This window comes from Oncorhynchus mykiss, chromosome 2, assembly GCF_013265735.2.
Source record: "Oncorhynchus mykiss isolate Arlee chromosome 2, USDA_OmykA_1.1, whole genome shotgun sequence".
In the NCBI taxonomy this organism is placed as follows: Eukaryota; Metazoa; Chordata; class Actinopteri; order Salmoniformes; family Salmonidae; genus Oncorhynchus; species Oncorhynchus mykiss.
This window is the reverse complement of record NC_048566.1, coordinates 47,945,521-47,970,121: the sequence shown is the minus strand read 5'-3', so window position 1 is coordinate 47,970,121 and position 24,601 is coordinate 47,945,521. Positions and strand designations below refer to the sequence as shown.

General features: G+C 40.5%; 1 protein-coding gene across 1 annotated transcript in view; it reads left to right on the top strand.

Annotated features, from left to right (window-relative positions):
• Positions 1-24,601, top strand: part of mrpl23 (mitochondrial ribosomal protein L23) — a 133,646-nt gene that overhangs the window by 28,336 nt on the left and 80,709 nt on the right. Inside the window, exons 3-4 of the mRNA XM_021564139.2 lie at positions 15,506-15,588; positions 23,305-23,378. Coding sequence (XP_021419814.1) covers positions 15,506-15,588; positions 23,305-23,378 — 157 coding nt within the window. The remainder of the gene's footprint in view (positions 1-15,505; positions 15,589-23,304; positions 23,379-24,601) is intronic.

Below are 24,601 nucleotides of genomic sequence, written 5' to 3'. Positions count from 1 at the left end.
GTTTTACTACACCTTGTTGATCCCCTTCAGACAGACACACACACACACACCACACACACACACACACACACACACACACACACACACACACACACACATCTATACCCTCCCCGGATCACCTAATGTCCATGATATTGATGGCTACTCAGGGTTTCCATTTGGAAAAAGTGGCGCCGGACAATTGACCGGCAGCATCTTTTATTTACAGGACATTTCAGACATTTACCAGACCCATATGCATTGGTTTCGTGACCTGATTAGGGCGTCCACCTACGGTTCTCAGAATGACAGAAATCACATTTAGTTTATGGTATTTCATCTTAACAGAACATGCAGCTCGAATGCAACGGCGTGCATAATTCTTACTGGAATTTGAAGATACATAGGCGGAGCATCCATAAGGCTAGGAAGCTTCCCTAAAGTAAATTGCATTAAAATGCCAAAATTGTATAGCCTAATTAGTGTACTATACAGAAATAAATAAAATCCTTCAAAATAGGCTACTACACCAGAAAGCATGATTTGACCACAGAGGATCAAAGAAGCTGTGGATTGTTTTAAATCGCATAGCCTACAGTCAGAAGTGGAAAAACAGTTTTTGGAAAACAAATGACTATTTCTGTAAAGAGAAGACAGACTGGAGTCTTTTCATTATCAAAATTCTCAACTTAATTGAGCAAAAGGTATTGGCACCAGCGGAGATCGGTCATATCCCAGGTGAGTGTGCATATTTACTGTTTTTTACTTTCCTCTTCCTGTACTCCCTGTTCACTCATGACTGCACAGTCAGGCACGACTCCATCACCATCGCTAAGTTTGCCGATGACAACAGTGGTAAGCTGTTGACAACGACGAGACAGCCTATAGGGACGAGGTCAGAGTCCTGGCCGTGTGGTGTCAGGACAACAACCTCTCCCTCAACGTGGTCAAGACTAAGGAGATGATTGTGGACTACAGGAAAAGGAGGACCGAGCACGCCCCATTCTCATCGATGGGGCTATAGTGGAGCAGGTTGAGAACTTCAAGTTCCTTGGTGTCCACATCACCAACAAACTATAATGTTCCAAACCTCAGATCCTCAAAAGGTTCTACAGCTGCAACATCGAGAGCATCCTGACTGGTATGGAAACTGCTCAGCCTCCGACCGCAAGGCACTACAGAGGGTAGTGTGTACGGCCCAGTAGATCACTGTGGCCAAGCTTTCTGCCATCCAGGACCCCTATACCAGGCGGTGTCAGTGGAATGACCCAAAAATTGGCAAAGGCTGTTCTCTCTGCTTCCGCATGGCAAGCGGTACCGGAGCCGCAAGTCTAGGTCCAAGAGGCTTCTAAACAGCTTCTACCCCCAAGCCATAAGACTGCTGAACATCTAATCAAATGGCTACCCAGACTGCTTACATTGCCCTCTGCCCCCCCTTTACACTGCTGATAATCTCTGTTATTATCTATGCATAATTTACTTTAATAACTCTACCCACATATATTAACTCGACTAACCAGTACCTCCGCACATTGACTCTGTACCGCTACCACCTGTATATAGTCTCGCAATTGTTATTTTACTGCTGCTCTTTAATTATTTGTTTATTTCTTATTTTTTGTAGGTATTTTTCTTATCTGCATTGTTGATTTAAGGGCTTGTAAGTAATCATTTCACTGTATGGTCTCTACACCTGTTGTATTCGTTGCATGTGACAAATAACATTTGATTTGATTCCGGGTTAGATTACCATCGTTGTATTTGTCTCCCCTTTTTCCAAGGCCTAATAAATGATCACACAAAATAGTTTTTATTGATATGTTTGTCAGTGTCAGCAGAGTTGGCTACCCTGTCATTTTTGTTGTATTAAAAAAATATTCTGCTAAGGTTTCCAGTCATATAACGTGTCTATGTCAATCTACTTTCCCAAATAGAAAAGTTGACCTATTCTATTGGTCAGCTTGTCGTTCTGTGCAAGAAAGAAGTAGCCTATTCCAAACAGACCCTGGGACAGTTGTGGGATTATGGATCCAAAATTCATACAACATGCCTACATCCAACATTTTAAAAAAGCAATGAGGCTCATGCAACAGATCAGAATGTTAAAATGGTGCTAAACAATATTTATGTTTTAGGGGTAAACTATTCTTGAAGTTATAAGCGCAGCAATGCGCGCAAGGCAGTAGGCTACGCGCGAATGTTTGTTTCATAATCGAATTAGTGGGGAAATATCCTTGTGAGCGGTTTCATGTGACAGAGATGAAAATGTCCATTCATAATTTTGAAAGAGGGACATGTAAATATACAACAACTAGCATGGTGGGTTGCTAATATGACTAGGAATGTGCTTTTGGCTACTGGACAATTAAAGAACGTTTATTTGAAAACCAATAGAACATGAGAGGAAACGGCTAATGGTTTCAATAGCATATGTACGTTTTTCGAAAATAAAAACCTGCACGTTTGGTTGGATTTTGGCTAGGCTACTTTGAAGCAAGGTAAGACATGCAGTAAAACGTTCTGGATTCGAACAATTAAATGTTTCCTTTATAATTGTGGCCGTTTTTATTTATTTATTTTTTTTACATGCGATTTCTTAAAAAAAATGTTGCACACTGTATGGGCTTATTAAAGCACGTTTCACTCCAGCAGAAACAAACACCTGTTTGAGCTGTTTTTGGCAGCTCTTGCACTACATCAACTGGTATTTCATTATTAGGCTAAAATGCATTATTTCGCAATGGGTTCCCCCCCCCCCCCAATATCAGCTTTTACTTTTTTTTACCAGCCGAAAGCCGGCTATTACCTTCTAACGGAAACCCTGTGACTACTGTGCCGTCACTACAATAAAGTGTTGATTGTGATTGTGGCCGTAGGTAGTAGCGTTTTTGTAGTGAGCCTTTCTTGGGTGCTTTAATTTAGTTTTTCTCAGGACGAACACAAGGTTTGCTTTGTCTGCCAAGCACCTGGGACCTGAAATCAACACACACCCATATAGGTCCTTTTTTGTTCTGTGGACTCACAGGACGGAACTCAACTCGTTCTCTCTGCTCCTCGCTTTATTATTATACACTTCCCAAATGCTCTGCAAACATTTCTCAAACTACACAGCCGTCTCCTAATCCTTCCTTGGCACTTTCACTGGCTCAAAACAACCGGGGAGTGTTTCTCTCTCTCTCGCTTCCTTAGTGCTGAGGTCGTTTGGTTTCTCTTGTCATTTTGAGTGTTCGTTGAGTCATTTTGTGGTCTTGAAGTATCTCTTCCTTTTTCTCCAGCGCCATCGTTGGGTTTCTAGGTTTGCATACACATTATTGTGTAAGACAACAGTGACTGGCTTCAGATTTCAGGATATACACACACACACACACACACACACACACACACACACACACTTAGTGGACTCTTGTCTTGTGCAGTTCAATGTGAGAGTTTCTTTGGGGTGGGGTGGGGGGGTTGAGATAAATGTCTGTTGCTCACAACATAGACAATACAGTATGTGTTCCGTATAATTAGGAATTAGAATACTATAATGGACATGAACCTTCTTATGGTAGGATAAAGGTCAGCAATTTTGGTCAGGGAGTTGGTCAACTATGGTTTGCCAGTGCTGTGATAAGATATTGTGTAAAATAAGGAATTTGAAGTATGTATCTGCACTGTATGTCTGTTAGCTAGCCAGCCAGACAGTTTTAGAGGAATTATTCCATAAATGTTTCAAATTAACTGCCAATATGCCAGAATTCCATTCGAACAATGCAGTCAATCCACAGCCATACACTGGCTGAAATCAGTTGATGAAAGGACTTAGACAAGTTGTACTGATATTGTATGTGATCATAGCATTTCCACGAACGCAACATTTTTAACATTTGTGGTCAGTTTACATATTCACTATTTTAGAGGTTTATACATAACATCGGTATAAAACCTGTATAAACTGTATTCATAATTATGACAATATTTTAAGTTGACAATTTTACTGCACAATTTCTGATCGGAATATGCCTGCACTGCCATTCATGCCAATTACACTGGTTTCTCCCTGACCAATATGGCTGCCATATTCACCTAATTCTGGAACTTTGAGGGTTTATGACATAGCTCCTCTAGTAATTTTATAGGATCTTTACGATTAATTCTGTGAACTTGGGATCATGTATTCTACCTGTTGAACAAAATAACAGTGTTGTTGTTTTGCCAGGAGGTTGCCATGGTTACATGCTCTGCTTCATCTCTTTGGTTCCACCATCCAGAGTCTCTCAGAAAGACAGAAATCACATTTAGTTTATGGTATTTAATCTTAATAGAACTACCTGTGCATCAATCTAAATTACATAACAATCCCTATCAAAATCTGTCAGTTTAAGCTAGAATTTATTTTTATTTTTTTGCATTTGAACGGTCTCATTGCACCGAAATCCTCAATCCGCGACTTCCGCATCTGCGGTGAAAGGTGGCAGAGCTAGAGCAGTGTTTGTCAGACCATGAGACATCCCGAAAAAACTGTATTCTCACAAAAACATTTGTAGCAACCGAACGGTTTGGCCTAGAAACTATTATGACCAGTCTATGAAATGAGGAGACTCTCACACACAATGGTGTTCTCCGTTTTTCTCTACGACCCCCACAAGTGTCAGGAAACTCGTCTGAACTCAGTAATGTTAATGTGCCAACTTCTGTTTGGTAGCGTCCGAACCGTTTTGGCTACATACTAATGGGACGAACACGACGATAATGTGTAATCTCCTAGATTTAGGACAGACACTTATTTAGGACAGACACTTATTTTTGGACTGTCCTTTTTGCCATTTACCATTTGTGTTTTTCATGCGTTTCTATGGGCTTTAGTAGTAATGGGCAAAATCAATATTTTTATCAAATAATAATTCAAAAATATTTTTTGATACCTAAAAGGGTCCTAAAATTCTAAATCAAATAGCTAAATGATGTAGTAATGTAGTGACAAACACTGAAAGTTAAACGATTGAGCGTAGTAGTTTATATATATTAAACTAGAGATAATGCAGGTGGACCTCTTCATTAAATCCACCTCAATTGGCTGCTTTGCGCTCCCAAAAAAGGTTTTGTAGTGCCACTGCTTTTCATCTTGTCTGCAGACTTCATGACTTCTCTCATAGCTTATTTGCAGTTTTCTCTGTAGGAAATGTCACTACAAATCATTTCGTGCCTCGCCTTCGCTGTTTCATGTATCCTCCTAAATGATGACTCAGCATAATATTTTTAACTGTTGAGTTTTCCACATCTCTCTGTGTGTGTGTGTGTGTGTGGAGACCTTGTTACCCTCTTACCTTTTTATATAATAGCATGAAGTGTGAACTGCTGCCTTTCTCCTCAAGCAGGACATCCCTAATGTCATCTATCAACTGTTAACTTTCTCTCCTCATCTCAGGTTTCATGTCTTCCCTCTGTACAAACCCTCCGTTAGTCTCTTGGTATTTCATGTTTTTGAGTTGTGCCCTGTTTATTGTGTTGGTCATGGTTAAGACTTTGTGTGTGTGTGTGTGTGTGTGTGCAGGGCACAAGGAGCACATTTACAAAAATACATTTTTGAGCACAATTAAAGTATTTTGAGTAATAGTGTTTTAATGATAAATAATGACAAAGTTCATGAATAAAAGGTTTTTGGGGTGATCCATGCTTAGTCAAGCACAATGTACCCTCAGATATTTGATTCACTTAGTGAGACAAATGTTCAACTGCCCCTTTTAAAAAGAAACTTCTCATTTTGAAAATGGCCTACACATTTATTCGTGTCAAAATTCACTACAAAGTGTAAATAAGATAATTTTAGTCACAATGTCCGTCTTGTCCAAAACGAAGATTTGCGAGATGATAGAAAAATGGTATCGCGGAATGAAGTGATACCGTAACAGTTTTCCTTGGGTTGGGTTCATTTTAATCCGACCCACATGCCCACATCTTGCAGCACCCAAGATCATTCAGATCTCAGCTGCACTTGACCCGATTGTAATGCCCGTGTTCAATTTGGTTTGATATTCAATATCCCTATGGGGCTAGTTAAGGACCATTAGTAAATTATACAATGTACAGTGCCTTCGGAAAGTATTCAGACTAGAGGGCGATCGATTATGATTGTTCAATGCTGATATCGATTTATTGGAGGACCAAAAAAAAGCGGATTTTTCTTAAATTATTTTTTTAAATATATATTATTTAATACATTTGTTTATTTGTAATAATGACATTTACAACAATACTGAATTGAACACTTTTTTTATTTGAACTTAATCTAATACATAGATAAAAATCAATTTGGTCTCAAATAAATAATGAAACATGTTCAATTTGGTTTAGATAATGCAAAAACACAGTGTTGGAGAAGAAAGTAAAAGTGTGCCAAGTAAAAAAGCTAACGTTTAAGTTCCTTGCTTAGAACATGAGAACATATGAAAGCTGGTGGTTCCTTTTAACATGAGTCTTCAATATTCCCATGTAAGAAGTTTTAGGTTGTAGTTATTATAGGCCTATTTCTCTCTATACCATTTGTATTTCATTTACCTTTGACTATTGGATGTTCTTATAGGCACTATAGTATTGCCAGCCTAATCTCGGGAGTTGATAGTCTTGAAGTCATAAACAGCGCTGTGCTTCAAGCATTGCGAAGAGCTGCTGGCAAACGCAGGAAAGTGCTGTTTGAATGAATGCTTATGAGCCTGCTGCTGCCTCCCACAGCTCAGTCAGAGCAGTCTATCAAATATCAAATCATAGACTTAATTATAATATAATAAACACACAGAAATACAAGCCTTAGTTTGACCATATTAATGACCTATCATTTCGAAAACAAAACGTTTATTCATTTAGTGAAAAACGGGACCGGTCCGTATTTTATTGAACGAAATACTGCTGTTGCATTGCACAACCTTCAATGTTATGTCATAATAACGTAAACTTCTGGCAAATTAATTACGGTCTTCGTTAGGAAGAAATTGTCTTCACACAGTTCGCAACGAGCCAGGCGGCCCAAACTGCTGCATGTACCCTGACTCTGCTTGCACTGAACGCAAGAGAAGTGACACCATTTCCCTAGTTAATATTGCCTGCTAACATTAATTTATTTTAACTAAATATGCAGGTTAAAAAATATATACTTGTGTATTTATTTTAAGAAAGACATTGATGTTTATGGTTAACTTGTGACGGCGCTACAATTGTTATTTTTTCACGAATGCGCTTTTGTTAAATCATCACCCGTTTGGCGAAGTAGGCTGTGATTCAATGATGAATTAACTGGCACCGCATTGATTGTATGCAACGCAGGACAAGCTAGTTAAACTAGTAATATCATCAACCATGTGTAGTTAACTAGTGATTATGTTAAGATTGATATATTTTTTTTATAAGATAAGTTTAATGCTAGCTTGCAACTTACCCTGCTCCTTGCTGCACTCTCATAACAGGTGGTCAGCCTGCCACGCAGTCTCCTCGTGGATTGCAATATAATTGGCATGCAAAAATGCCGATTACCGAGTGTTATGAAAACTTGAAATAGGCCCTAATTAATTGGTCAACCTCTCATTCAGACCGCTTTACTTTATCCACATTTTGTTAGTTTACAGCCTTATTCTAAAATGGATTAAAATTAGTTTTTTTCCTCTCATCAATCTACACACATGACCTTTTAGCTAATTTATAAAATATCACATTTACATAAGTATTCAGACTAGAGGTCGACCGATTAATCGGAATGGGCGATTTAATTAGGGCCGATTTCAAGTTTTCATAACAATCGGAAATCGATTATTTTTGGGCGCCGATTTTTAATTATATATATTTTTTTACATTTATTTGTATTATTATTATTATATATATTTTTTATACCTTTTATTTAACTAGGCAAGTCAGTTAACCTCTAACTCCCATCCCGGGTCCGGGAGCGTCCGGGAGCGTAATGACACTAATTAGCATAACGCAACGGACTTAAATATTCCTAGAAAATATTCCTATTCATGAAAATCACAAGTGAAATATATTGAGACACAGCTTTTGTTAATCACCCTGTCATCTCAGATCTTCAAAATATGCTTTACAGCCAAAGCTAGACAAGCATTTGTGTAAGTTTATCGATAGCCTAGCATAGCATTTTGTCCAGCTAGCAGCAGGTAACTTGGTCACGGAAATCAAAATAGCAATCAAACTAAATCGTTTACCTTTGATGAGCTTCGGATGTTTTCACTCACGAGACTCCCAGTTAGATAGCCAATGTTCCTTTTTTCCAAAAATATTATTTTCGTAGGCGAAGTAGCTCCGTTTGTTCTTCACGTTTGGCTGAGAAATCGCCCGGAAATTGCAGTCACGAAAATGCCGAAAAATATTCCAAATTAGCTCCATAATATCGACAGAAACATGGCAAACGTTGTTTATAATCAATCCTCAAGGTGTTTTTCAAATATCTATTCGATAATATATCCACCGGGACAATTGGTTTTTCAGTAGGACAGATTGGAATAAAGGCTACCTCTGTATTTTACACGAGAATCACTCTGAGAACCATCAAGTGACCACTTGCGCAATGTAGCCGCTTACGGGTATTCTTCAACATAAATGCGTAAAACTACGTCACAATGCTGTAGACACTGGGGAATACGGAGAAAAAGTAATCTGGTTGATAGCCCATTCACTGCTTAATAGGGACACATTGGAACACAGAGATTTCAAAAGATGAGGCACTTCCGGATTGGATTTTTCTCAGACTTTCGCCTGCAATATCAGTTCTGTTATACTCACAGACAATATTCGTACAGTTTTGGAAACTTTAGTGTTTTCTATCCTAAGCTGTCAATTAAATGCATATTCTAGCATCTTGTCCTGACAAAATATCCCGTTTACTACGGGAACGTTATTTTTCCAAAAATGAAAATACTGCCCCCTAGTCACAAAAGGTTAAGAACACATTCTTATTTTCAATGACGGCCCTTGGAACGGTGGGTTAACTGCCTTGTTCAGGGGCAAAACGACAGTTTTTCACCTTGTTAGCTCAGGGGATCCAATCTTGCAACCTTACAGTTAACTAGTCCAACGCAATAACAACCTGCCTCTCTCTCGTTGCACTCCACAAGGAGACTGCCTGTTACGCGAATGTAGTAAGCCAAGGTAAGTTGCTAGCTAGCATTAAACTTATCTTATAAAAAGTAATCAATCATAATCACTAGTTAACTACACATGGTTGATGATATTATCTAGCGTGTCCTGCGTTGCATATAATCTGACTGAGCGATGGTAGGCAGAAGCAGGCGCGTAAACATTCATTCAAACAGCACTTTTGTGCGTTTTGCCAGAAGCTCTTCGTTGTGCGTCAAGTATTGCACTGTTTATGACTTAAAGCCTATCAACTCCCGAGATCAGGCTGGTGTAACCAAAGTGAAATGGCTAGCTAGTTAGCGGGGTGCGCGCTAATAGCGTTTCAAACGTCACTCTGAGTCTTCTAGTTGTCGTTGTGTTGCTGGTTCGAGCCCAGGGAGGAGCGAGGAGAGGGACTGTATACTGTTACTCTGGCAATACTAAAGTGCCTATAAGAACATCCAATAGTCAAAGGTTAATGAAATACAAATGGTATAGAGGGAAATAGTCCTATAATTCCTATAATAACTACAACCTAAAACTTCTTACCTGGGAATATTGAAGACTCATGTTAAAAGGAACCACCAGCTTTCATATGTTCTCATGTTCTGAGCAAGGAACTGAAACGTTAGCTTTCTGACGTAGCACTTATTGCACTTTTACTTTCTTCTCCAACACTTTTTTGCATTATTTAAACCAAATTGAACATGTTTCATTATTTACTTGAGGCTAAATTGATTTTATTGATGTATTATGTTAAGTTAAAATAAGTGTTCATTCAGTATTGTTGTAATTGTCATTTTTACAAATAAATAAATAAAAATTGTCTGGTTTTAATCGGTATCGGCCTTTTGGGTCCTCCAATAATCGGCATCGGTATTGGCGTTGAAAAATCATAATTGGTTGACGTCTAATTCAGTCCCTTTAAACAGTACTTTGTTGAAGCACCTTTGGTAGCGATTACAGTATTGAGTCTTGTTGCGAATGATGCTCCAAGCTTGGCACACCTGTATTTGGGGAGTTTCTCCCATTCTTCTCTGCAGATCCTCTCAAGTTCTGTCACGTTCGATGGGGAGCGATGCTCCCGCAGCCAGTCTTGTCTTGGCTGTGTGCTTTATGGTCGTTGTCCTGTTGGAAGGTGAACCTTCGCCCCAGTCTGAGGTCCTGAGCGTTCTGGAGCAGGTTTTCATCAAAGATCTCTCTGTACTGTGCTCTGTTCATCTTTGCCTAGATCCTGACTTATCTCCCAGTCCCTGCCGCTTAAAAACATCCCCACAGTAGTAACCAGTAGAAAACAAGAGAGAGATGGATAACTAGATAGATGGAGACAGAAAGAAAAGGTGTACAGTAGAAGTACTTGAGGGATGTAGTTTAGGGTTTAATACCTTTACCGGTATCCTTTGATTTCCGACCAAGCGCCTTCCTGTTTTCTGAGAGTGAAATAACCTGTTTGGGCTAGGGGGCAGCATTTTCACTTGGATGAAAAGCGTGCCCAGAGTAAACTGCCTGCTACTCAGTCCCAGATGCTAATATATGCATATTATTAGTAGTATTGGACAGAAAACACTTCAAACAGTTTCTAAAACTGTTTGAATGATGTCTGTGAGTATAACAGAAATCATATGGTAGGCGAAAACCTAAGAAAAATCCAACCAGGAAGTCGGAAATCTGAGGTTTGTAGTTTATCAACATTGCCATTCCAATATACAGTGTCTGTGGGGTCATTTTGCACCTCCTAAGAATTCCACTAGATGTCAACAGTCTTTTGAACCTTCTACTGTGAAGGGGGGCTGAATGAGAGGGGATTGAGCCAGATGTCTGGCAGATTGCTACGAGCTCGTGACACGTGGTCATGTGAGAGTTTCCTCGCGTTCCATTGCTTTTCTACAAAGGAATTCTCCGGTTGGAACATTATTGAAGATTTATGTTAAAAATATCCTAAAGATTGATTCTATACATCGTTTGACATGTTTCTACGACCTGTAATATAACTTTTTTTACTTTTCGTCCGACCTTTCGGCTGGACTTGCACGCGTGTTTGGATTTGTTTACCAAACGCCCTAACAAAAGGAGTTATTTGGTCATAAATTATAAACTTTAGCGAACAAATCAAACATTTATTGTGGAACTGGGATTCCTGGGAGTGCATTCTGATGAAGATCATCAAAGGTATGGGAATATTTATAATGCTATTTCTGAGTAATGTTGACTGCACAACATGGCGGATAGTTGCTTGGCTGTTTTGGTCTCTGAGTGCCATACTCAGATTATTGCATGATATGCTTTTTCCGTGAAGTTGTTAAAAATCTGACACAGCGGTTGCATTAAGGAGAAGTTTATCTAAAGTTCCATGAATAATAGTTGTATCTTTAATCAATGTTTATTATGAGTATTTCTGTAAATTGACGTGGCTCTCTGCAAAATCACTGCATGTTTTGGAACTACTGAACATAACACGCCAATGTAAAATGAGATTTTTGGATATAAATATACACTTTATCGAACAAAACACACATGTATTGTGTAACATGAAGTCCTATGAGTGTCATTTGATGAAGATCATCAAAGGTTAGTGATTTAATTTTATCTATTTTTCAGATTTTTGACTCCTCTCTTTGGCTGGAAAAATAGCTGTGTTTTCCTGTGACTTGGTGGTGACCTAACATAATCATTTGGTTTGCTTTCGCTGTAAAGCCTTTTTGAAATCGGACACTGTGGTTGGATTAACGAGAAGTTTATCTTTAAAATGGTGCCTAATACTTGTATTTGAATTATTTGATTTCTGTTTGAATTTGGCGCCCTGCAATTTCACTGGCTGTTGGCGAGGGGTTCTGCTAGCGGAATCCCGTTCCCTGACAGGATAAAGGCCGTTACCGTGGACCAATTATATACAGTTGAAGTCGGAAGTTTACATACACCTTAGCCAAATACATTTATACTCAGTTTTCACAATTCCTGACATTTAGTCCTAGTAGGATGTCCCTGTCTAAGGTCAGTTCGGATCACCACTTTTATTTTAAGAATGTGAAATGTCTGAATAATAGTGATTTATTTCACCTTTTATTTCTTTCATTACATTCCCAGTGGAGCAGAAGTTTTTACATACACTCAATTAGTATTTCGTAGCATTGTCTGTTAAATTGTATAACTTTGGTCAAACGTTTCGGGTAGCCTTTCACAAGCTAAATATAAAAAGGATATGGTAAACAAAAAAAGAGCCTATGTACAGGAAGTACCGGTACATAATCAATGTGCAGGGGTACAAGGTATTTGAGGTAGTAATATGTACACTACCGTTCAAAAGTTTGGGGTCACTTAGAAATATCCTTGTTTTTTAAAGAACAGCACATTTTCTGTCCCTTTTTAAAATAACATAAAAATTGTTAGAAATACAGTGTAGACATTAATGTTGTAAATTACTATTGTAGCTAGAATCTGCTGATGTCTATTGGAGTGTCTACATAGGCGTACAGAGGCACATTATCAGCAACCATCACTCCTGTGTTCCAATGGCACGTTGTGTTAGCTAATCCAAGTTTATCATTTTAAAAGGCTATTTGATCATTAGAAACCCCTTTTGCAATTTATGTTAGCACAGCTGAAAAGTGTCGCGTTGATTAAAGAAGCAATAAAACTGGCCTTTAGACTAGTTGAGTATCTGGAGCATCAGCATTTGTTGGTTCGATTTACAGGCTCAAAATGGCCAGAAACAAAGACCAAATTAGACCAGTCATCACAATGCCAGCAGCTTACCATATTTACTAAAAATAAAGTATCCAATAGAAAACAACTTGCTTATATAAATGTAATTGCTGAATTTCATGTGTAGGCAACACGTGACCTCCATCTCACATTCACATTTCTCCAAACTAAAGTCTGAACATTTTCTGAAAAGTTTGGGAAATTACCAGGAGTTTTGCATCCCTACCTCCCCATCTAAGACTAATCCCCTAACTCAGTGGTTCCCAACCAGGGGTACTAGGCCTTTCCACAGGGGGTACTTGAAGACTCATGAGATCATAGGCCTACCGATGAAATGCACATGAGGGGGTATTTCAGAGGTACTCAGGGCAGAGCAAAATTCCACTGCCATATTTGATATAGCTGAACTGTTATCTATCCACCAAAATATGTTACTCTAGTAGGAAACAAAGACCATGAGACAAAGACCCAAAGTTCACAATGTTCCCTTCTGTTCTCTCACAGGAAGCTGCATCGATTACACTCGCCTCCATTTCCCGTTGACTCAACTTTAATATCAGATTTATGGCCAAAACAATACGAAATAATACAACTTTTTTAATCCCCCCGAGGCCTAACACAGGGATTTAAAAAAATCCTTGGGCGGGCAGCCTAAGCATTTTTTTGGGACGCCTAAGTCCAAACAGTGCCTAGAATTGCAGGAAATTAGCTTTAAAACTGCTTTCAGCTCCATGGCAGAGTATGTAGAATCTGAGAGAATTTGCTTTCAAATGGCAACATTTTCTCTCAGCTCCATGGAGAAATTTGTAGAATTGCAGTAAATAGGCTTAAACATGCAAAAATGTCTTTACACCACCAAGATGAGGGCCTCTAAAATAGTCTCTAATATTCAGCCGTGCTGCCGGGCCCACCGCGGCCATTGCCATGCCCCTGCCACTCCCCTTTTGCCAAACCCACCTCCTCAGCCCTTTTTTGATCCATAAAAAGCCTGGCATGCCAATGTCCCCGACGTCTCCAACCTGCTCCACATACTCCGACCATCCCCGACGTTATCTGATGCCCTTCTCTTTTGCCTGGGTGGAAAGCTTCCGTCATCCGTGGGATAGTGTTACTGTGGGGGAATGCCGTGTGTTTGTGTATAAATATAGCAGCATCTGAGGTGATGATGCATTCAGCCTTGACAGCTGCCTTAAGACAGGTATTTGTTCTTTCCTGGGAGTGGTGAAGAAAGGTGTGAGGTTACGGCTCCTTCTTCCTGGAGTCTCCGGCGATGTTGTCGTGAGGACTGCATTACTTGAGCAGTAGGCTTGAGCTCTGAGTCACTGCACCCTTTTGTCAGTTTGGTTTGTGGAGTGTTGACTCTTTCTATCGTCTACCTTTATCGCTGCACTCGTATGAGTTTGTTGTTTTATCTTGTCTATCAGAGGGGGCGCTGTTGCTTGAGTGAAATTCCTTGCCGCTCTGAGTGGGTGAGTGTGTGCGTGTGTGGCAGGAGGATAATTGGAGTGTGTGACAGCAGGGATTAAGAGAATGTTCCTCTCTTTAATCAGGATCAGTGTTCTCACTCTAATGACCCTGAGAGGACTCTATTCCCCAACCCCCCCCCCCCCCCCCCCCCTCTCCACTCACACACTTTCTCTCCCTCCGCTTTCTAGGAAATCCTCTCGATCACACAATCACACACTTTCTCTCCCTCGTCTTCTCAAGTGCCCTCTCTCCCACTCTCTAACCCACTCTTTCTCTCTCTCCTTCTCTAACCCCTCTTTCTCTGCCTCGCTTCTCTTTCTCTCCTCTCCTAATTCCACTCTACTCTGCTTCACTAACCTCTGGCACACACACAGGATGGAGGGATTAGGGGAAGGAGGAATGGAAACGGAGGCGCATCTGTGTGTTGCATCTCGAAGGAGACTGTTCTGGGTCCCCATAAATAAATTATCCTAAATGTGTTTGTTCACACTTTTTTTTTTTCTTTTTCTGAATTGCCATTGTCCCTTGACTCGGACTGCTCTGCTATTCTAGCCCGAAGACGTTTCAGTCCCTATGTCTTCCCCTCCCTGAAAGAGATCCATGTTGATTTGGAGATAAATACAATTGTATTTGTCACATGCGCCGAGTACCTTACAGTGAAATGCTTACTTACAAGCCCTTAATCAATCATTTCAGTTCATGAAAGAGTGAAGAAAATATTTACTGAATAAACTAAAGTAAAAAATAAGAAGCTGGGGTTTTGGCGAACACTGACTGCACTGCACTCTAAGGACCATTGTGTTTCCACTTTGTTTGGACCACTACTGGTGAAATGGTGGCTTAATGTAGTGTATTCAAACTAGCCTATGCAATGTCATAAACACCCAGGTTTCTATCATGTGAGACTGTTAGCATTGTAATGTAAATGAGTGGGGCCAGTAGTTCCTTATGGGTCTTGTTCAGTAGGCACAAAATCGAAGAAAACGGGACTGTTTGTTTTTCCTTAATGTACCCTAAGGAAGAATACCCAGGTCTACATTAAGAGTTTGCTTTGTGTAGGCCTAAGCTATATGTCAAAAAAGAAGTCTGTCCTACATCTGTGGACCATATCGCTCTACTTGTTGTGAAACTGATGTTTGGTCTGTAGAAGTAGGCCACTTCACCTGGGCGTTATCTTCCATAGGCTAACACTGTTGATTTATTTTCTCTCCCCCTCGGGCTCCTCTCTCTTTGCCTGTTCATGACTTGTGGACAGAATGACCAAATGTGATGTGAGGAACTACCTGGAGAAGATTTACAACGTTCCAGTGGGAGCTGTCCGCACAAGGATACAATACTGTGAGTACCATTAAACATACCATATGTCAATTTAGGGAAAATACGTATTTAAATGATTGGTTGGTAGATTTATTTTGTGCATTTTTATGACCATTTAAACCACACATCACATCATTGCGGATAACACAAAACAAAGCTCTCTGACCGAAGTTTAAAAAACTAAAAAGAATGACAAACAAGTTTATTTTGAGCACAATCCAAGACCATTTTCACCTTGGGGATAATAACTTTGATCATTTGTAAAATGGTATGTTTTGCAGTGGGTAGCACGTTTTGCTAACCCCATTTATTAATTCATTAACAGTGAGAGGAGTGTTCTTAGCAGTTAGCTATAGAGGTATTATTTTTATTTGTTAAGAAGAGCGGGTTTTAGGTTGTTAGCATATTAACCTATTGCAGTGAGGAAAATATTTTTTTTGTTGTTAGCTATTTAGGTAATCTTTTTATCCATTGACGAGCAGTGACAAAAGTGTTTTTGCGGTCGTTAGCATGTTTAGCTATCGAGTATCCATTGATAAGCAGGAGTTGTTTAGCAGTTAGCGGTGATTGCGGTTAGCGTGCCTGGCTGGACTTTCCACCACAGCTGCTTATCACAGAATCTGCTGCTGTAGCACTCCGGCCTACAGCTGTCCCAAGGTGCCCCTGCACTCGTCCTCCTGCTCGAAGGCGTAACACAATCACGCGCGCGTACACACACACACACTTTTCTCAAGGGCCTAAAAGTGGGCCAAGCAGGGTTACACAACCTTACCCCTCGCTCCATCCATCCCTCTCTCCCATTCTCCCCTTCTTTTAAAGTTTAGATGATCACAAAGCCACAGAGAGGGGTTATATGATTTGACTAAATGATTCTCTTGGCATTTCATGGGGGAGGAAACAGTTAGGGTTAGCATGGGCTGTTTAGAGGCTCTTTTACGGGGCTACGAATTTGCTAGCTCCTGGCAGGAGGGAGGGAGGGAGAGAGAAAAAGGGAGAGAGAAAAAGTGAGAGCAGCAGAAAGAGAGGCCTGGAGACCGGAGTGATTGTGGTGATGCAGGGAGGGCCAGCGAAGGAAGGCGTGCTGCTGGGCTTGGAGGGCCAAGAGGAGCCCCATCTCTCTTTGGGGCAGAGAAAGACGGAGAGAGAGAGAACCCCAGAGAGAGAGAGCGGCAGAGGGAGACAGCGAGACGCCAAGCCTACGTAATATGGAAAAGAACCCATTAGACCTCTCTTTACGAGAGCTGCGTTAAAGGCAAGGGGGGGAAAGAAAGGGGAGAGCGAGAGAAGGAAAGAAAAAAATAACTGAGCTGGCGAGGGGGGCCCAGGCGATCCCGAGGTGCGTCAGAGAAGGTATCCCTGCCTGCGTCAGGGGTTCCATGCCATTGGCAGCCTAAAGAGGGGAACGAGAGAGAGAGGGACGCAAATGACCCCTTTCTTCTCTCTCTCCCTGGGCGGCAGACGGGCTCGGGTATTTTGGAAGGCGTTGCCATGGCTACCCCTCCGGCTTTGGGATTTGTAACGTGGTAGTCGGCTGCCAAACCACAATCACCCTTCAAAAAAATAGTTTGTGTGTGCATGCATGCGCCTTTGTGTGTTAGGATGGGGTGAATGTAGTGGTGCAACTTGGGGTATGACAAACAACACCATCATGGGGACTTAGCCTACCTAATCACCTGACTCTGAGTTGGGGGCGAAGGTCCCCCCCTACACTTACTCTCACCTGTCTTTCACACCCACACGGGGGGCCTCCACATAGGTAGGGGTTTGTGATGGGGGTGTTTTACGACCCCGGTAAGGGCTTTTCCTGAGCTGTGGGCTGCCTGGCTGGTGATCATTACACACACAGATACACACACAAATGACTCACTGCAGCGGAATGTTTCCCTCGTTTTTCATGTCATAAATTGTTCCCATGGTAACGGAAGTTATCAGTTGCCTGTTGGCTGGAAGATCAGGCTAATGTTTAAACAGGAGTTCTAAATGTGCAAAAGCCCACAAGTGGCTTGTTGGGATGTTTAGTTGTTCTTTTGTGTTTGTGAGAACATGGGAATTTGCTTTGGTCAGCTTTTATTGATAAGAATTTTGTGAGAGCTGTTTTGTTAGATTTCAGTGCAGCTTTTGCTATCATTGATCATAACCTATTGCTGAAAAATGTAGGTGTTGTGGATTTACATCATCTGCCTTATTATGGATTGAGAGTTACCTATCTAATAGAACACAGAGGGTTCTCTTTAATAAAAGCCTCTCTAATGCAAATCCAGTTGAGTGTGGTGTCCCGCAGGGCAGCCTACTTGGGCTGTTTATTTTCATAAAGCCTGCGTGTCTATGTACGCTGACGACTCAATCGTATACACTTCAGCTATGACAGTAAAAGACAGGGTAAATGTACCTATTAGGCCCACTTCAATCTTTTGATCCAAAGAAAGAAAAAAATTCTGCTGTTTTAATGTTTCAACCAATTCATCTGGTTGTTATCCATTAGTCAGATGTTTCATGAGTTTTTCAATTTCAAAGCGGCAAAAAAAGTTGTGGCGATGCTGAGAATCATATTTTATGTACCTTTTCAGATAAGTGATCATACTCTATGTAAAATGAAGAGATGAATGTACTGATATATGCACATGATAGCATATTTCATTGCCATTATTTACTATTTCTTGACAATTGGAATATGGGGTGTCCATGCTAGCAGTTGTGCCTTCATTTCAGTCACACAGTAGTAATAACTTGGTTAACTACACCAAGATAATAGATTTTAGGCATTCACAGCTTATTTTTTTTAATGCATTGTCTTATTTGACTGTTAACCTCTTGCGACGAGCAATCCCGTATCCGGGAGCGTAATCATAGCCTCAAAAGCATTAGCATAACGCAGCGGACATAAATACCCCTAGAAACTTTTCCTATTCATGAAAATCGCAAATGAAATAAATATATTCAAACACAAGCTTAGCCTTTCGTTAACTACACTGTCATCTCAGATTTTCAAAATATGCGTTACAGCCAACGCTAGACAAGCATTTGTGTAAGTTTATCATGGCATAATGCTATGCTAGGCTCTGCTGGCAGCAGGCAACATTTTCACGAAAATAAGAAAAGCAACCAAATTAAATAATTTACCTTTGAAGAACTTCAGATGCTTTCACTCGGGAGACTCCCAGTTAGATAGCAAATGTTTCTTTTTTCCAAAAATATTATTTTTGTAGGTGAAATAGCACCCATTTCTTCATGGCTGAGAAATTGACCGGAAAATGCTACAACTATAACGCCAAACTTTTTTCAAAATTTGCTCAATAGTATCGACAGAAACACGGCAAACGTTGTTTAGGATCCATCCTCAAGGTGTTTTTAACATATATATTCGATAATATATCCGTCGAGGCAATTGGTTTCTCATAAGAAGCGATTGGAAAAATGGCTAACTCAGTATTTTACGCAAGATTTTCTGCGGGAGACACCATGTGAACACATGCTATATATGGTCCCTTACAGCCATTCTTCAATGGAAATGCCTAAAAAGACGTCACAATGCTGTAGACACCTTGGGGAATACATGGAAAATGTAAGCTCATTCGTAGCTCATTCACAGCCATATAAGGAGTCATTGACATGAGGCGGTTTCAAAAACTGCGGCACTTCCTGGTTGGATTTTTATCTTGAGTTTCGCCTGTAACATCAGTCTGTGGCACTCACAGACAATATCTTTGCAGTTTTGGAAACGTCAGAGTGTTAAGTTAACCTTGCATTGTTTTAAATATATACAGTGCCTTGCGAAAGTATTCGGCCCCCTTGAACTTTGCGACCTTTTGCCACATTTCAGGCTTCAAACATAAAGATATAAAACTGTATTTTTTTGTGAAGAATCAACAACAAGTGGGACACAATCATGAAGTGGAACGACATTTATTGGATATTTCAAACTTTTTTAACAAGTCAAAAACTGAAAAATTTGGCGTGCAAAATTATTCAGCCCCCTTAAGTAAATACTTTGTAGCGCCACCTTTTGCTGCGATTACAGCTGTAAGTCGCTTGGGGTATGTCTCTCAGTTTTGCACATCGAGAGACTGACATTTTTTCCCATTCCTCCTTGCAAAACAGCTCGAGCTTAGTGAGGTTGGATGGAGAGCATTTGTGAACAGCAGTTTTCAGTTCTTTCCACAGATTCTCGATTTGATTCAGGTCTGGACTTTGACTTGGCCATTCTAACACCTGGATATGTTTATTTTTGAACCATTCCATTGTAGATTTTGCTTTATGTTTTGGATCATTGTCTTGTTGGAAGATAAATCTCCGTCCCAGTCTCAGGTCTTTTGCAGACTCCATCAGGTTTTCTTCCAGAATGGTCCTGTATTTGGCTCCATCCATCTTCCCATCAATTTGAACCATCTTCCCTGTCCCTGCTGAAGAAAAGCAGGCCCAAACCATGATGCTGCCACCACCATGTTTGACAGTGGGGATGGTGTGTTCAGGGTGATGAGCTGTGTTGCTTTTACGCCAAACATAACATTTTGCATTGTTTCCAAAAAGTTCCATTTTGGTTTCATCTGACCACAGCACCTTCTTCCACATGTTTGGTGTGTCTCCCAGGTGGCTTGTGGCAAACTTTAAACAACACTTTTTATGGATATCTTTAAGAAATGGCTTTCTTCTTGCCACTCTTCCATGAAGGCCAGATTTGTGCAATTTACGACTGATTGTTGTCCTATGGACAGAGTCTCCCACCTCAGCTGTAGATCTCTGCAGTTCACCCAGAGTGATCATGGGCCTCTTGGCTGCATCTCTGATCAGTCTTCTCCTTGTATGAGCTGAAAGTTTAGAGGGACGGCCAGGTCTTGGTAGATTTGCAGTGGTCTGATACTCCTTCCATTTCAATATTATCGCTTGCACAGTGCTCCTTGGGATGTTTAAAGCTTGGGAAATCTTTTTGTATCCAAATCCGGCTTTAAACTTCTTCACAACAGTATCTCGGACCTGCCTGGTGTGTTCCTTGTTCTTCATGATGCTCTCTGCGCTTTTAACGGACCTCTGAGACTATCACAGTGCAGGTGCATTTATACAGAGACTTGATTACACACAGGTGGATTGTATTTATCATCATTAGTCATTTAGGTCAACATTGGATCATTCAGAGATCCTCACTGAACTTCTGGAGAGAGTTTGCTGCACTGAAAGTAAAGGGGCTGAATAATTTTGCACGCCCAATTTTTCAGTTTTTGTTTTGTTAAAGTTTGAAATATCCAATAAATGTCGTTCCACTTCATGATTGTGTCCCACTTGTTGTTGATTCTTCACAAAAAAATACAGTTTTATATCTTTATGTTTGAAGCCTGAAATGTCGCAAAGTTCAAGGGGGCCGAATACTTTCGCAAGGCACTGTATGTATATATATTTTTGTTCTTGTTAATTTGACATTTTTATCTCCGGAGGACTTAAAGGGTAGGCTACTATTCAATTAACATGAGCATACATTGTTTATTTGTTCATAATTAGATTAAAACACACACAAATTACAGTTGTGCATTTTATTCGTCTAGCCATGGTGCCTTTACCCAGATTAGCAACAATTAGAAACCTCCGTACCCACTCCAAACGTCTTGGAGTTGACAACTAGTCGTTGATGCAGAGAGAGAAGAATAAGATCAGGGTTCAGTGATATCTGGAACAGAAGACCTACAAGTAGGTGACAAAAATGCAAACAAATTAAGGACAAGAATATGACTATTGGACGTGGTGGGGGCATTGTTTGGGTGGGGGCATTGTTGAACTAATTAACAAGAATAGCAGTACAGCAATTGTGAATCAGCTTCAGATAAGTCATTGAAAGTTGTGTTTTATGGTCTTTGTAAATGGCTTCTCATCCCACTTAGGGCCAGTGTTGGTGAGTTTTTTGTTGTTGTTTTTAACCAAGCAATAACACACCTGATTCATCTAATCATGTCTTGATTGAAGTCTCTAGTTGAATCTGGTGTGTAATGGTTGGCAAGAACAAACGCCTAAGTTCACTCTGTGGATACGATTGGATCCCCCCGTTATCAGTGATACTTTGATGATGAATAGTCATGATCAGTTTATAACTTTAGATTAATAGAATCACATTTTACATCAGAAATGTAAGTTTGCAAGTTTTTTTTAAGTTTAGAAATGATTTACGAGGTGGGCATATTTAGAACACCCATGGGCTTAAATGGTGCATTCGGTACCCATGAAGCCCAGTTTGGACTTTACACATTTTATCAAATATTTGTGTATCTTATAAAACAATGTTTTATGTAATGTCATAATACTTCACATGAGAAAGTCATCTTAAATTTTCTCTCCATGTTTCTTACAGAAATTATGGCAGTATATGTTTGAAATGTCCAGACATTTTGGTGGGTTTAATAGGTACACTTCCTCTAACATCCTTAACTTAGAGCTCCAGTCAGTTTTAGAATTGTAAATTGCAATAGGCTGGTGATAAATATCTCAAACTAAAAACATTGTTTTTAGGACAAATCACTAACTCACTCCTAAACTTCATCTAGATCTATTACTGAATAATGTGGCAATTGAGTAAGTGTAGACTAACCCTAGATAGCAAGCTGTCATAGTCAAAACATAAAGATTCAATGGTTGCTAAAATGGTAAGTGGTCTGTCCGTGGTAGGGCGTTGCTCTGCGTTCATGACATGTAAATCAACCAGCCAGGTCCTACAGGCCCTAGTTTTGTCACTTCTGGACTACTGCCCAGATGTGTGGTCATGTGCGCCAAAGGACATAGGAAAATTGCAGTTGGCCCAGAACAGTGCTGCATTTAGATGTACACGGAGGACAAATGTCAGTGGTATGCATGTCAGTCTCTCCTGGGTCAAAGCTGAGGAGAGACTGACTGCATGACTATTGGTCTTTGTGCGAAGGTGCTGATGGGTTAAAGGTACTGAAATGTCTGTCAGTTGGCTCACAGTTCGGACCCTCATCGGCACCATGCCAGACATGTAGCCAGAGGTGTCTTCAAAGTCCCCAGGTCCCAGAACAGAGGCTGGGAAACACACACTATTAAATAGAGCCATGACTACATGGAACTCTGCCACCCCAGGTAACTCAAGCTAGCATTTTCTTTTTTTAAAGAACACCTTACGGCATGACGGGGACTACGAAGAGAGACATTTTTATGTATTTTGTATTGTTTTTTTACGTTGTATTATGTAGTGTTTTATATATTTTATTTGTTGTGTTTTTGTTTCCTGTTTGGGCCCCAGGAACAGTAGCCACTTAATTGGCGATCCTACTAAAAAAAACGAAATACTCTTCCATAGTTCTGCTAATAGTTTATAGGCCTACAGTTTAAACATTGACGCACTGCGTCATCAACAGCAAGATGCAACATCCTTCCATATTAGATGAAGCTTACTCTAATCTACAGCAACAGTCCCTCTCTTTTGGTTGTGGTTGTTTTTCTCTCTCTGATAGGCATGAGGTCATTACCACCAACTGGGGAAGTAAGAGGTTCACCTGCATTCCTCAGTCAACAGGACCAGGGTCTGCTCTATTTTACAACCACACAGGCACCTTCTACATTTCTACTTTAGCCAAACCTCTAGTCGTTGGCATGTTTTGCCATTACAAAAGACAACAATTAGCGTAAGTAGGGAACTATCTCCTCGATTCTACTTGGTTGATACTTTTTACCAACCTCAGCGCTCTCTCGCTCTGTCTCTCTCGCTTTCTCTCTCGTTTTCTCTCTCGCTTCATCTCACAGGTACGAATAAGAAGAGAAACCACCTCAACCAGAAAGTGAAGAGACCAGATTATAAAGTGGCCTACGTTCAGCTGGTGAGTTATGGCGCGCACACACACTCTCTAGCTCACACACACTTTTATTGGGGTGGGGGTGGGGGGTTATTAAAGAGAACAGCCAGTAGGACAGGGTGCTTTTGCCCCTCTAAGCCCTCTTTTGTCTTTTGTAGAGGCTAGTCTTTGGGAGGTCGAGGGACTGTAAGAGGGGTGAGGAGGGTGAGGACTTTTTTTTCCCCAAGAGTGCCCCAAGGCAGATAAGCTTTGAAGGGGAGAGCACTCAAACCCCCTCACCTTATTGTGGCTCAGTACCTTAAGTCCCAGCCCTGTTTTCAGTGTGTCTATTCCCACCCCCACCCCTCCCATGCGCGCACACACACACACCTGGTGCTTCGACATAGACTCCTACACACAGACTAGCCCTGCTTCTCTCTCTCTCCCTGTCTGGCCGGCCGGCCGGCCCAGGGGTCAAAAAGTTGTCTCTAGTTACATGCCAGACTTATTACAGGAAGTATAGAGCCAGAGGTAAGGTTATCGTCTGGACTAACTGGCCCAGCGCTTTCTGCTCCTGTGTGCTGCTGGAGTGAAACATGATTTTATAAGCCCAATCATTGCGCAACAATTCTATATGCAATCAGATTTTTAAAACCGCTTTGATGGCCACGATTAAAAATAATAACTTTTTTTTTCTCAGCTTGTTATTGATGACTACTTCCCATTCGTCATTCAAGTGCATAGGCAACGGTAGGCAGACTTAGCACTTCACACACCGCTTTGCAATGAGCTGGAGGCAGTAGGCATTTTAAAAACACGTCCTTAATTTTTTGAAACCTTGAAGTAAAACTTTATGTTATGAGGCATTTCTTACCTTGCTTCAAAGTAGCCAAAATCCCACCATAGAAACGTGGAGGCAATTATTTTATAAAGACTTCCATATGCAATTGTTCTATTGGTTTTCACATCAGCTTTATTTCATAGTCCAGTAGCCAAAGGCCCTATCCTAGTCATTATCAACCCATGCCAGTTGTTGCATCTTTATCTCCCCTCTTTCTACATTTCAAACTGCTATTTTAATTTCTGTCACATAAAACGTCTGGTATGTACAGTGCCTAATTGCATTATGGAACGAACATTCGGACATGTTGTTTAATGTGAAGAAATAATAGTTTATCGACACTTTATTTTCATTTTTTTTAATGTAGCCTATTCCTATGGATTGCACGGATTTGGGATCTATCCTCCAACAACTGTCTGTCTGTTTG